A 14,410-nucleotide genomic window follows, 5' to 3' on the forward strand; every position below is an offset into this window, starting at 1 on the left:
AGGAAGAAGACAGGATTCATGCTCGGGGTTGGGTGCCTTTCTGATCTGCAAGCTTCACCGTGGAGGGAATGAGAGGCTGATTTGGCCAGGGACTGGACAAGCCTGCGTCTCTCAGGCCACAGTGTATTTGGGTCAGGACAGGGATTTGTAATCTAATCCAATTATTGTCATTAGTATGGCGTAAGAATGCTCTTCCACCTGCAGTCTAACAATTTCCAGTAAACGAGTGTTACAGACATCTCCAATGGCGGAGGTATGTGACCCTTCTTCGGTTCCCATGCCTGTGTCTTCAGAGCAGTGCTCTCCCACACTCTCCCCGGCTGCCTGGTAATGAAGCTAAGACACCTGCTAGGAAGCTGTGGTCCTTGGTTCCTCCTCCAAGGACCCTGACTCAGTAGATGAGTCAGAGCCAAGGCATCTGTGTGACCTGAGCCCAGGAGGTTTTGTGGGAGGAAGGAATGACCCACAGCTCCTGCAGGCTCCTTCATAGTGATGTTAGTCAGAGGTACCGCTAGGGTGGGCGGTGTGCATGTACCTAGAAATGACCCAGGGGAGAGGTGGAAAGAGAAACCCAGGCTGATCTCACCAGGGGTCAGAAGCATTGGGTGAGAGGCACCAGGAACTGGGAGACAGAAGACTAAAAGCCCGATGAGGTGATCCCCTACCCTACCCCCACCCCACCCGCGGTTAGGGCTGAAGCCGCACAGCCTATGCTCACACTTCTTGCCCTTGGGTGTATATATATATATATATATATATCTTATTAGACATCTTCAGGGGTCAGCGCCCACAAGGTTCAGCAGGGCATTCTTGTAGTCACCACTGGTGTCACCCTGGAGGAAGGAGACACATGGGTTAGAAGGGAGGGTGGTGCTTACGATGTTAGCCTTTTTCTTCTGTTACCATTACTAAGAGTTGTGCTCCCTGGGTGGGGTCTGCCCTTTCAAGCGTTTCTATGCCACAGTTCTATGTGATGTCATTGCTCTTTCTTCTCCATTTCAGACTATTCCTTTCATTCTTCTTTGAATTCTCTGTCCAGTTAGATGGGGAGGTGGTTGTGGGAAATGAATCACAGAGACAGATCTACTCTTAAGCTCTTAGACAAGAAAGGCTTGTGGGTGGTTTCCTTATACAGTCAACTGCCTCAGGGTTCTTCCTCAGGTTTCTCTCAAGACCCAGTAGTACAGAGCCTTTCACTTGGCCGGCACCATCCATACGTGGGAGCCAAGGCTGAGAGCAAGGAGCCTGCATTCACGTCTAGGCATGGAGCAGGGGCCAGACCAAGCTTGGGCTTGGATCACACAGGCCTGGGCCAGGGCTCTGCCAACACGCACAGACTCTCCTTTAACCTCTGTGAGACATGTCCTCTCATCTATAAAATGCCATCTGTGATGAAATGCACCTTGTGGGTGACCTAGCAGCAGCCCAGGCTGGCTTGTGCTTAGTCACCCATAACCTGACCAAGTTGGTTGTGAAGTCTAAAACACAACAAACAGTAATTCCAACTCCTCTGTCTTACTGCCTGCTTTCCTGATGCCATCCCGCCCAGAACATCTTAAAGCAGTGTTTAAAAAATAAGCAGTTGTCCCTCAGACTCCATGGGGGAATGATTCTAGGCCCTCACTAATACTAAACTATATATGCTCAAGTTCCTGATATCAAATGCTGCTGGTCTTGGATATAACCTATGCACATCCTCCTACATATTAAACAATCTCTAGATTATTCATAATATCTAATGCAATGTAAAAAGTATGCAAGTAGCCATACCATATTGTTCAGGGAAGAATGACAAAAAAAGTATGTGTGTGTTCAGTACAGTTGCGTTTTTTTTTCTTTTTTCTTTTTTTCCTGAATGTTTTGGTTCTTGGTTGTCTGAACCAGCAAATGTAGAGGGCCAGTTATATTGTAAACTGTGAGTTGCCTATCAAACGCAGTCAACAGTCTACCCTGGTAGAAGAACTAGCCACTTGACTGAGTAGCTCAGGAAGACTTAGGGATATGCTTGCTATGATCTGACGTCTGGTAATGAAATTGTTTAGGCCTCCATTTGCATTAGTTTGTAGACAGGCTGTTTGTCTCAGCCAAGCAGAGCACCATCCCTCTGGTTCCTCTGCACTAAACACCCTGGGACTTGTACTGACTGGACTGTAGGCAGGCAATCCACTGGAGCCTAATTTTCCCTACTACTTAGATCTGGATTGAAAAGGAACCCTGATTTCTGTGAAACTACTTATTCTCATTGCCTCTTCAGTAATGGTTCCCTTTGCAAGGCGTTGGTAGACTATGAAGGGATGTTCCACAGCTCAAATGCAAAGCCACCTTCCGGGGCAAGGGCGACCCTCTGTGCTTCTCTAGTCTCCCTGCCCTGACACACTCAGGGTTACACTTCTTTCCTTCTTGGTCCCTGAATGTGCCTCATGGTAATGGTGCAAGTGGGAGATGCCCACTGGGAAGAGACATGAGTCACAACGTTCCACGTCTCAGGAGCGACTGTGTCACAAGTTGGCAGGGAAGTTGGGAACCCATGTCTTACCATGATCATGCTACTGAGGGTCTTGCCATACATCTTCTGAAACTGGCACTTGATAAGATTTAAATCAATCTCACTCCTTGAAACAATGTTCCTTATCAGCGTCCCATCACGTGTCCCTGCTCCCTGGATGAGAGAGTGACAATCAGCCTCATGTTTCACATTTTCTATCTACCTCTGTGGTGATGGACAAACCTTTGTAGGGACTTAGAAAGAGCTAAGAGCAGGGATGGGCCTATTATTCAGTGGGGAGAACACCAAGGGAGACTTTGGTGACACAGTTTTTTTCTTTTTTTTTCTTTTCTTTGGTGGTACTAGGATTGAAACCAAGAACCTCTGCACACTAGGCAAGTTCCTTAGCATGGAGCTGCGTCCACAGCCCATGGCAAAGGGCTTCTCTTCCTCAGTCTCCACACTCACTGGCAGTGCCTTTTCTCCTTCGAAGCTCAAGGCCTAGAGTTGCAGTATGCCTTTGCTTTACTGCATCAGGTTCTAGTCACCGAACACACTGCTCCAGGAAGATTTTTTTTTTCTTTGAGCAATATCACTGTAATGTTCCTCAACTGGCCATTTCAGGAGCAGGGTCTTCGGCTCTTTCTCTCTGTGTCTTATCCCTGACTAGTCTTGAGTCTAGTCTTGAGTCACATGGAGCTTCATGATCAAGGAAATAATAACACACCCTCTCCCTCATGGGGAAGATATGCTCAGAGGACTTTGGGTAGATGCTATGACTTTCATTTTTGGTGGTGCCAGTGTCATGTACTAGAGAAGCGAGGCATTGACATTAGTCCATGAGAATTAATGTCTCTCTTCCAGTTTAGTTCCAGATACCAACAACTCTGCTTGTGAAGAGCAGTGTGGACCATATGTTTTTGTGACCAGGGCAGCCTTGTAGGCAAGTTAGCACATGTACATGGGGAGACAAACTGACAGGCCAAATGTGTCAGTGTCCCCAAAGTCTGTCCACATCAAAGGTGTTGGAGTTCCAGCCATCCTGCCTTTGGTTCTCATAGAGGAGGTATGATACAATAAAGTGCCCAAGCTGATAGGCCTGAGATCAGTGATTGGCTCTACCACCTAGCAGCTGTGTGACCTCGACAAGCCTTCGTTTCACCACCCTTCAGGGGGCAATGATGATATGGACAACCTTGCATGTTGTCAAGGTTCAGGGAGCCTTCAGTGAACACCTGTCAATGCACCCGGGCAGACGTACCTTCAGGGGGTGTGGCCTCCCTTCCGTAGGTTTAGTTTGCCCCTGAGAATGCAAACCTTTCAGATGCATGAGAGAAGAGAACAAGAGGGAGCCTGGAGTTCAGACAGCAGTGGCTCTGAGTACCTGGTTGTGCATCTGGCATCCTATAAAGCTGACTAGAAAGGGGGCAGCAGCCAGGACAGTTACCTTCATGGCGTAGTAGAGTCTCTCTGCAAAGTAGCTGTGGACATTCCGGGTGCATTTCACTGGCAAACAGAAAAACTCTGTGAATTGTAGGAGGGCATAGGTGGCATTGCAGACACTTGTGTTTGTGTATGTGTTCCTGTGGGTGTTATGAGTTCGTGGTGTGTAAGGCTTGGCATGTTTCTTTGTGCACCACCTACCTTCAAAATGAAGGCTTTGTGTGGGGCAGAGAGAGCGGGGCAAGGAGCAGAGGCTGGGGCAGCAGCCACAGCCTCAAAAGCCCAGAGCAGTCAGGCAAAAGGGTAAGATGTGAAATGGACCGGGCACCTGTGGGGCTCATCTGGAGTCACCAAGTCGGGTGTGCTAGAGGACATCCCTAAGCTGTCGTACCCAGGAAGCATTTGCCTACTCAGTTCTGCATAGGTTGCCACAGAATGGTGGCTATGGGCCTCATTTTGGATTTTTATCTAATTGAAAGAAGCTTGGCTTTGAGGACAAAAGCACTGGAGGGTGAACCCCAAATTTTCTTTTTCATAGATGTATCTTTGATGAACTGTGGCGTCCGCATCAAAAGATGGTATTTTAACCCAAGGCTGCGAGAGTGTAGGCTTTGTGGGATGTAGGAATGTGATAAACTGTCTTGATACTGTATGACTCTGTTATTCAGCCTTCTATGACTGAGGCTTTAAGAATCACAGTAGGGAATGAACTGCAAACCTTTGCTGATTAGGAGGCATTTTTATTTAGGGTCTATGGGTCAAATTCTAGGTGACAGCAGAGGGTGTGTTTAGCTGTTGCAACACAGAATGAACTGAATGAGCTTCACTACAGTCCTCATAGCTAGCCTGCAGACCTCAAGTGTTAATAGCTACTGGCAACATAAGGACAGAGGGAAGAGATCTTGACTACTGCCTGCAAGCCTGGGGTAGAGGTAAGAGCCTGGCTAGGACCCCTAATTTCAGCTCCATTGTGTAAGGTGGTATACGGTCGTCCTCCTGCCTGGCTTAGGTCCTTGCTTTACCGGAACTCCTCCCATATAATTTCAGCTTTAGACCAGAGATGTGCTATAAACGGGTTACTGTGCTCAGACTCAGTCTTCTGATGCAGGAAGAAATTGTCCATGTTTCTCTTGGTTAGGACTCAAAGCCACACACCTTCATTTCTTCAGTTAGCGACTAAGGTGGGGCCTTGGTACCTGCATTAGGTCCGGAAAGGTGGCTTTGAGCTGGGCTATAGGAGCAGAAGCAGAATGCTTTCTGAGTAGTATCTGGGGGCAGGCCTAGGCCCTGGACCTAGGGTCACTGTGTCAACACTCGTGTGGACGCGGACACTCACACGCAAACACACACTCATGCAACATGGGAGGTTGTAAAGATACCACAAAGACTAGTTCCCGGCAGGCCATCTGAGACTTTCGAGGTATTGTGATCTCAGGGACCTGGGCTGAGGGTAAGGGTTGAGAACACGGGGGTGGGGGTGGGGGATGTCCTTTGAATATAGAGTTCCAGTCTCTTGCTACCACTTTCCCAGACTGTGGATGCAAACGTGCCAAGAGCTGAGCCCCCTTCTTACCCACGGTGAGCATAGCCTCCTCCAGTGAACCATGGGTCTCACTCTTGATGCTATCCTCAATGCTTTTGTTGGCAATTTTTTCATATTCTTCGAACACTGTAGAGAGAAAGATCCATGCAAAGGACACATAGATTACACACTGCACACCAGTGTGTCATGTTGCCTTCCTTTTGGCACAGGGGGAGGAGTCCAGGTTTCCATGGCCAAGTCTAAGCCACATAAGACTACCCGTCAGATCTTCCACACAGAAGGAGAGGCCATGTGGACAGCCATGCACCCTGCATCCCCCTCCTCTGCCCCGTACCTCTCATCAGGTGAGTAGCACTGCGTGTGCACAGGATGGTGATGAATTTCATCTCATCAGTCCCACGAATCTTCTCCCCTGCTGCATACAGATCCTAGGATTGGGACACAAGGATGTGAGGGAGAACTCCGTCACCCCAGAGGTGCGGCTGCCAGCCAGCCTCCATCCATTTGGACAGCCCAGCATGGCAGCTCACTGTTCTGAGCTCTGTTCCTCCAATAATGTTAGCTCAAGGCTCTTCTCTGGGCCATAAGCTCCTTTAGGTAATTCTCCTTTCCTCATTGTCCCTGGGAGCACCAAGTGACAAGCACTCTACCAATAGATGCACGGAGAACTTCATATGAATGAGCTCTGGGCTCAGAGAGGCTGGCTCTGCCTCCCTTCCCCAGCCTCTCCTTTTTTTTTTTTTTTTCATTTGCTGAATTTCCCAGATACCTCGCTTTTCTCCTTAGTTACCACACGGTGGAGATGGGGGTAGGGTCTATATCAAAGAACGATCCCTTGGCTCAGAGTTCGGTTGGCAAGGTCAGGGTACAGTTTCACCTGTGCATCTTGGAGGGCCAGTCCTGGGTCCACAAAGCCGCTTATGTCATCTCTGCTGCCCTAGGATCAGAGGAAATCACTCCGTAAGGTGGGTGATAAATCAGAACACCTGGGCTGAGGGGACAGTGGGGTTCAAAGGGCAGGTAGGGAAGGACTGTTGCTTCTTGGCCATGAGACCTGCAAGCCAGCCATCCCCTCCAAGGCTTGCTGTTGGCATTTGTACCATGAGAGTACTTGAGCTGCTTCACTGGAATGACAGATGCAGTGAGCTAAGCTAATGAGCAGAGCCTGGCATAGGGCCACCCCAAGGCTGAGGAAAGAGCAACATGAGGCTCTGGAGCAAGGACAGGGCTATTGGGCTGAGACACACATCGTGCCCAGACTGCTGGGTTTCCCTACAGCCTAGTCCTCCTTCAGAGGCATCACTCAAGGGCTGCTGCTGGGGTGGATCTCAAAGCCACAGAGTCCTTGATCCCAGGTTGTGTCACCTGCAGGAGGCACACCAGAATCCGCTCCAGATAGCCACTTGTGTCTGCTTGGATGTCCTCTTCCAGGGTAGACCCATAGTCTGCAGGAAAACAGAACCAGAAGGCATGGTCAGCAAGCGGCCCAGGACCTGTCAGGGCCCATTTTTCTCCTCCACACCTGCTTCCTCCACTTCTTCCCACGGGAGGACAAGTTCTTGGCTCAGAAGGTATAAACAGAACATTTAGATGTCCTAGTGGCAGAGACCTATCTAGGCAGTCATTCAGACCCCAGAATGACAAAAATGTGCAACCAAGATAAAAGAAGAAATAGACCAGGCCAGGGAGCCAGACCAGGGCCTGCCAATAGAGGTCCTCTTATTGCCAGGCTCAGCAAAGCCAGAGCCTCCAGACTACCCTGAGCAGATGCACAGCATGGAGGACTAGTTGGCCTTTGCTTGAATACATGAGAAAGTCGGCCAGTGGGGCTCCCCTAGCACAGTAGGGCCCTAGCGGACGACTCTCTCCAGTGTCTGTGTCAGCCCACATAGAGCCAACAAGTACTGTCATGTCTACTGCATCTCTGTTCCCCAGGATTGCCCTAGCATTAAGGGACATGAGCTTAGCTGGGCACACATCTCTATCCCCATGTCTGAGCTCAATCAGGGCTGGGCACAGGATTTGGCATATAGGCACTTGGTGGACCTGTATGAAAAGACCTTCCAAAGGGTTCTTTCCAGTAAGGCCTAATTCCCTTGGGAACTGTCTGACTCTTATTCCCTGTCAGGTTGCCAAAATTTAGGCCATTTCTAGGTTTTCCCCACCACCACCTTTGCAACCCCCTTACCTTCCTCATATGCCTTCATTATCTCTCTTAGCTGGTTCTTGGTCCGAGAAGCCAGGATCTCAATGATGACCCCTTCCTTGGTTCCTAAGCCCTGGGGACAGAAACCTCTATGTTCTGGAGTGCTCTGCCCTTGGTCTCCTAGCTCTGCCTGCACTGTCTTCTCAGAAGGTTTGGCCGAAGCTCCACCCTCTTCTTTACTCTATGTTGGGGCAACACTGAACCCCCGCCATTGTTTCTTGTGACAGCTACTGGGGGGCAAGCCACCTCAGCTCTCCTTCTTTAGCGGGGTGGTGGCACACAGGCGGCTCCGCCTTCCCACCCTGAAGTATACTCATCTGTCAATGAGGGTAATGAGCCAATCCTACCCTGAAGGTGGGACTAGAGATCACGGATGTAAAATGCCGGGCACAGACTACAGTAAGTACCCTTTCAGTGGAAATAATTGTGGCTTCTGGGTCTCCAGTGCCACCTAATCTGTGAAAGTAACAGGAGTGATGAGAAGTAAGGGGTGGCCAAGGGGCAGTGCTCAGGCTGCAGAGATGGCTTTCTGATTCCCCTGAACTTCTCCTGGCCTAACCCTACTCTATGATCTAGGCCTTCACTGTGGCTGGTCAGCCTCCATGTTGGAGGCTGTCTGAACAGGCTGCAAGCTCATTAGGTCAGACGGGGCCCAGGTGGCCATTGTAATTTAAAGCAAAGTGGAGTACCTTCATGGCATCATGCAGCTCCTTGGCCTCATATCTGTATGGTGGGTACATGAGGGCCACGATGAGTCTCTCAAACTTGCCACTCAGCTCTGACTTTAAGGTCTCAGTGAGGTCCTAAGATAGACAAAAAGAAAGGGGAGATGATTTATCCTCTGAGCCCACCCGAGTGCAGGTGAGGCCTGGCCCGGGGCTCCTTCCTCCTTCTCACGTGGACTCTGTTATGTTGCTGTGGTCTCTTGGGCTAGGTCTTTAGCTTCTCTAAGCACCAGCATCTGTACCTGTTAAGTAGGGATAATGGAACTTCTGCTTACGGGGTGACAGAGATGTGTGACAGCTCAGCACACAGTCCAGTACTGGGTACATTCTGAACTCAAGAAAACAGAAATACCACTGCTTTTAAAACTGCAAGATCTGAGGGTAGTAACACCACGCTTAAGTTATCATTAAATGAGAAGGGAGAGAAGAAGGAAAGAAAGATTCCAAGATTCCACCTCACACTCCTCTCTTCCTAAGGGCATAGGTGTCTACAAGAAGCCACACCCAGCTGATCTGTCCAGGGCTCTGTCAGACCTGACGCTTAGAGGCTCTGGAAGCTTAAGACATTACCCAACCTCTCTGATGCTGAACACAGAGAATAATGTGTAGCTTGGAGGGGTAAGGCAAAGGAGTGGCAAATGTGTGATTTCACTCGGGGATACTTGCACTTCATCACTGACGCTTTTGTGTTAAAACTGTGAGCAGGCACTCGTGTTTATGCACAAACTTCTGGCATCACCATGTGCATCCAAATTCCTGGCTCTATGCTCAGGGCAATGAGTAGCTAGATGGCTCTTAGAGTACCCAATGGCAGGAGAGGAACATGGCAGGAACTTGACCATGAGAAGTGCCTGGGTACACACTGCCAGGGAGCAGGGGAGAGGAAAGTCAGTTCAGGAAGTGGGACAGACACAGCTGGAGAGAGCTCAGGTTGGATCCTGGGGCACAACTGAGGATGGGAGAGAGAGAGAGAAAGAGAGAGAGAGAGAGAGAGAGAGAGAGAGAGAGAGAGAACGGGGAAGAAGTGGGCCCCAGCAAAGAAAGGCCAATGCCAGGCCAGGGTTGGGGAGCTACATATGGCTCTGCTAGATAAAACAGAATAGCCGGGCAAACTTTACTACAGACCAATGGGAGGGTCGTTTTAATGCAATGTCCCCTATGCCCGTGTTTCCACCCTAGGAGGAGCTGCCCTGTCTTCATCACCCACCTGCTTACCTTTCCAAATTGAGCCTTGAAGGATTTGGCAATCTGCTGCCTCTGTGCGTTGCTCCTCTTGGTGAGCACATCTATGATGGCCTGTTCATTGGTTCCTGAAAGGGTGTACAGTCTGAGAACCCCCTCTGCCTCTGGGGGCATCAGAAAAGACTGCAGAGGGGTACCCGAAAAACCTCAAATGCCTGATGTCCACAAAACATCAATGTAAACAAGACACCCAGGTGGCTTACTTCTTGGTTCCCCACCTTGCACAGTGGTAGGGCATGGCTCAGGCTTAACCTCATAGCATAGAAACCAAGGGCAGCAAGCTGTAGACACCAACTGTGGGCCTTTAAAGCGTGTCTAGGTAAGGTATCCTCCATCTTTCCCACTGTGATAGTCACATTAGAGGGAAGCCACATAGAAGTTCAGAGCATTGGGCCTGAGACCCTGCCTTGTAGGCCATGGACAGGTAGGCTCATCTCCCTGAGCCTCTGTTTGCTCATGTGGGAAGCAGGGATAACAGTTAAGGTTTCACAGGAAGCAATGGGTGCGCAAATGCTGTATAGACCCCTCTGGGAATTGTAGTTCTCTTCAGTGCCCCAACTAACCAGGCAGAGCCAGCAGAGAGGTGACTCCTGCCTAGAGTGAGAGCAGGTCCTGGCATAAGCCAGTTCTTTCCCACTCACAGTCATACAAGGGCGGTACTGGAAGCAGTTGGCTGTCTGGTCAGCCATCATGAGGCAGAGGACAAGCTGCAGAATCCATGTGGCTGATACCCCTGGCCTTAGTGCCACAGCTAAACTCCATCCCCATGTCCACAGCAGGTCCTGTGCTGATCCACACTGTTCTGAATTCACAGTGACACAGTGGGTCCAGGGTTTTTGCAGCCATTTTACAAGTGATAAATCTCAGACTGGTGGCTTTCCTTGTCATTGTCACTCAGGAATGAACATTCACCCACCTCAGAGCTGGTGTGATTTCCTAAGTAATAGAATCACTCAAAGTAAGATGGGGGCACCTTTTATGCCTGGCTGTCTCTGGTATCTACCTTCTGGGATGTAAGCACGTGTGTCCCCATGGATGGTTACTCACCAATTCCCTTCATAGCTTTGTAGAGGGTCTCTGCATCTGGGTCTGGATTGAAATGAGAACTACCCTTCACAGTGATGCCCTCCTGTTCAACCTGCAAGACAAGCAGCCTGCTCGTGGGAAGTACAGGAAGGACAGGGCGGCCTACTGTGTAGCCCATCCTGGTAGGCTAAGGATGTTCCCTGGGCACTGAGACCTAATGGAACCTTGCAAGGCAGTGGCTGAGCTCTCCGGCCCCTTAGCCAATAGACTGTTGCAGCTGGAACCAGCGCTTGTAAAAAGAAACTACCTGTTGGATGAGAGCAGGTAGCAGACTGGTCACACACAGCTCTCTCCAGCCCTGTGCACAGCAGGTTGGGTCAGGGTGAGTTCGTAAGGAATGGCTTCTAAAAGCTGAGAGGCTTGCCTAGGGAACGGGAAGCTAGACATGGTTTTCTGTTTGCAAGGAAGGCTCTAAGCTTATCCTGGCCTTTCCTGTGGTGAGGTGTGGGTGTTTCAGAGGGCCAGGGACCAAACGGAGCGTCTCCAAAGCTCAGGTGGTTTGCAAGACCATGGGATCATATAGGGTAGAAAGAACTGCAGGATTTTCCATGGATTATGGGGTAAATTTGATAACCAAAGTACCCACATCCTTATTTTACAAGCTTCCGATCCAAGGCATGAGCAGGGGTCATTTATGTGTGTGCTCTGCATAATTTATCAGATGCTCAAGATGGATGACCCTTCCAAAGTGTGGGTTTTAGGGAAAGGGGTGGTAAAGAGTGGAAGGAATTAAGGATAGGAATTGAATGAGGGAGCCCCAGGTCCTTCAGATGAAGAGAAGTTTAGTCAAATCCATTGAGGTCACTAGCTCACCTGTTCACCCAGCACTTCCATTGTTCCCCACCCACCCATCTGCTTTCCTGCTTGCTCACTTACCTGTTCACCAATTCTCTGACCAAGCCCTACAACCCTGATACCTCCCTTCCTTCGCTTTTCCTTCCTCCCCGCTTCCTTCGTTTTTCCTTCTCCTTCCCACTCCTTTTCTTTCCCTCCCCGCTCCCTTCCCATTTTCTTCATTTTTTATCAAGCTTCCTCCACCCATCTCTCCTTTTCTCCCCATACTGTCTGTCCATCCTTCCACCCAAGCCTTAGGTGAGATCCTGAAAATACAGAACAAGTTCCCACCTGTTCTGTCTCCTCAAGGGTTCTTTCTCTGAGTAAGAAACAAGATATCTCTCTGTATCCTTTGCTTGGTTCTCACATGAACAGAAATAGATCTTCCTGTCCCATCCATTGCACCATGTTTTATGACAGGAACTATTAGAAATAATTCCTGGGGAAAAGTTCTCCAGTGAGCCAGATGTTGCCTCACTGTGTACACATGAGTATTCCTTGTTTCTGAGGTCACGTGCTGCTACTGCTAGAAGGCTATTTGAACATCCCCTCTGTAAAGTGTGTTTAGCTGGACAGGGTGTTCAGCTTTCCCAGTAGTTGTATTAGGCGCTAATGCTCCATTTTTACAGGCGAGGTGGCTGGGCTTCACCCACAGCCTGACTCAACCTGAGCTCTGTCTACCTCCCCACTCCGCAGATGATTCACTCTTCCCCAGACACTGGGTTTTCTTGGAATGTTTCACTGCAGAGAGCCTCACCCATAGGCATGCTTGTCTTCTGGGAGTGTGGGGGTAGGGAGCATCTAAGTTCTTACTTTGTAGTTTTCCTGCTCCAAATTGGCCTCAGAAATCTAGTCATTGAGGAGTGTCCCCATACCATTCAGGGCCCAGTATTTGTCAGGGCTGCCTCAGATAACATGCTGAGAAGAAGTCTGTCTCTCTTCCTTTGCTAAGGTTCTATAGAAAGAGAAAGCCAAAGACCGGATACTGCCTGGAGTGGAGAACCTGGAGGTAGCTATGCCAGCCCCTGTAGGTCAGTCTCAAGCTCCTGATGAAACTACCCTGAGGCTGGTGAGTCCAGGCAGACAAGTTTCGAGGCAAAAGGCAATTCAGGTAGTCCAGGATGCTATGACTAGAATACCTGTCATGGGCACGCAGGAGCTGCCATACTTTTGCCAGATCTGTTCAAAGGCTGCCTCCTCAAGGGGGCCATAAAGCGGAGACTTGTTCTGAAGTCTGGTTCTCTCTGGCCACTCCTCCATTCCCATCCATCCTATTCCCAACCCAGCTTTGAACTCAGAAGGCATTTGGTTCTCACTGGCAGCCTGGACAGACACAGAGGCCTTGTTGCCCCTAGTCAGCTTGTCCATGGGTCAATGGCCTTGGATGACAGAGTCTGCATCTGGTCTCAGGCTGCCCAGACCTAAATATTACTAGTGTGGCAACTGTGGTGCCTGTCTGCTCTATCTGAGTCTCAGCTTCCTCCCTTATGTGTAAAACTGTTGATATCTGTCTTATAGACTTGCTGTGAGGTTCCAATGACACTGAACAAGAGATGCCGATTGGAGTGTCCCCATATAGAAGGTGCTGAGAGTTCCAGCATCAGGCTGTCAATTTGATCAGGTTCCCAAGAGGATGGCCCTTACCCCTGCACTATGGAGGACTATTTTGGCTAGCACCTGAGTTTAGGAACTGCCCACCACTGAGCGCTCCCTGCTGCACACACCTGCATGAAGCATGTTCCCACCAGCTGCTGTGAAGCTGCAGACAGCCACTGTTCTGGCTGCTTTCCCCAGGGTCAGGATGACAGCTCATCTCTCTGCCTTGTCGTCTGTTCACCCTGTTCAGAGCCCAGGGCATTTACACCTCAAGCTTTTCTCTGGATGGCAACACAGCAACAAAGATTTTCCTGAAGCTGGACAAGCTTCATTCTTCAGCCTACAAGGAGCCTGGGGGCTGCTACAGAGACTCAGGCTTTCTCTGGTCTATGCTTGCTATCCTAGGGCTCTGAACAAGCTTCCTGAGGTCCCAGAGCCTCCCTCAGCTCCCTCACTTTCTCCCTGAAAATGCCCCAGCTGAGAGGAGGATGGTGAGTAGTCCATGCAGCCCTGTCCCCGACATACATGGCTCCTGTGAGCTAGGTCCCGCTCCTCCCAGTTTTGACAAGTAAGCACAGTGTTCTCTGCTACCAGTCTGTTCCCTTTAATACCTGTGCTGTGGGTGTTGATGGGTTCCTTCAAAGGTGGTGTGTTCACCCAGAGTATTCTCTAGCTGAAAGTACACCAGCGGCTCCTATTGCTCAAAAGTTAAGCTCCAACCTGTTATTTAAGGCCCTTGGTGCTCCATCTTGGCTGCTTTTCCAGATCCAACCTACTCAGGATTCAAACCACACAAAGTAATTTTTCTTGAACGCCAACCTCCTGGGCCCTTCACATAATGCTACTTCTGCAAGAGCAGCCTGCTGGACGTTCTCCAAGCACAAACTTACCTGTTGCACAAATCCACAGAAGTGCTTCTTGTCATAAGTGGCCTTTTTCCTACAGAAGGCTTTCTCTGTCTTTGCTAATCGTTTAGTTTCCCCTTTGCATTTCATTTTTTTAAATTGTTTTATTTTAAATTGTCTTTTTTTCACAACCCTACAGTGACTTTTCTAACCATGCACAGTTCCCCCCCACCCAGCTTCCTCACCAGGACTTGGCCTAACAGGTTCAGTCTTTACATTATCTTTGCCTACCATCCAACTTGGTTCAAGGACCCATCTCCCCAGACCATTACCACTTACCCAGGCTTTCCACCAGGCCATCCTGTCTGCCTCAAAGCTACTCTTCCCAGGGAGACAAAGAATCAG

The 14,410-nt window shown here is 49.6% G+C and overlaps 1 protein-coding gene across 1 annotated transcript; it reads right to left on the bottom strand.

The window, feature by feature from the left end:
• Nucleotides 1-767: 767 nt before the first annotated feature.
• LOC129677337 (annexin A8) lies at nt 768-14,410 on the bottom strand. The gene is made up of 12 exons (XM_055607996.1): nt 14,345-14,410; nt 10,692-10,782; nt 9,618-9,712; nt 8,367-8,480; nt 7,660-7,750; nt 6,837-6,916; nt 6,349-6,408; nt 5,806-5,899; nt 5,502-5,597; nt 3,933-3,991; nt 2,537-2,659; nt 768-833 (listed from the first exon to the last, which is right to left on the bottom strand). Exons 1-12 carry the CDS (start codon nt 14,363-14,365, stop codon nt 774-776), a joined length of 984 nt encoding a protein of 327 aa, XP_055463971.1. The 5' UTR covers nt 14,366-14,410; the 3' UTR covers nt 768-773.

Source organism: Psammomys obesus, unplaced genomic scaffold (assembly GCF_907164565.1).
Source record: "Psammomys obesus unplaced genomic scaffold, mPsaObe1.curated_primary_1811, whole genome shotgun sequence".
Classification (NCBI taxonomy): domain Eukaryota; kingdom Metazoa; phylum Chordata; class Mammalia; order Rodentia; family Muridae; genus Psammomys; species Psammomys obesus.

What these genes read in the sequence shown, in the direction of transcription:
- LOC129677337 (XM_055607996.1), bottom strand. Translation starts at nt 14,365, where the DNA reads ATGGCCTGGTGGAAAGCCTGG. An exon ending in CAAAGCTATGAAGGGAATTG is followed by an intron (nt 9,713 to 10,691) that starts GTGAGTAACCAT and finishes ACACCCTTTCAG; the next exon opens with GAACCAATGAACAGGCCATC. An exon ending in TGGCCCTCCAAGATGCACAG is followed by an intron (nt 5,900 to 6,348) that starts GTGAAACTGTAC and finishes TCCCAATCCTAG; the next exon opens with GATCTGTATGCAGCAGGGGA.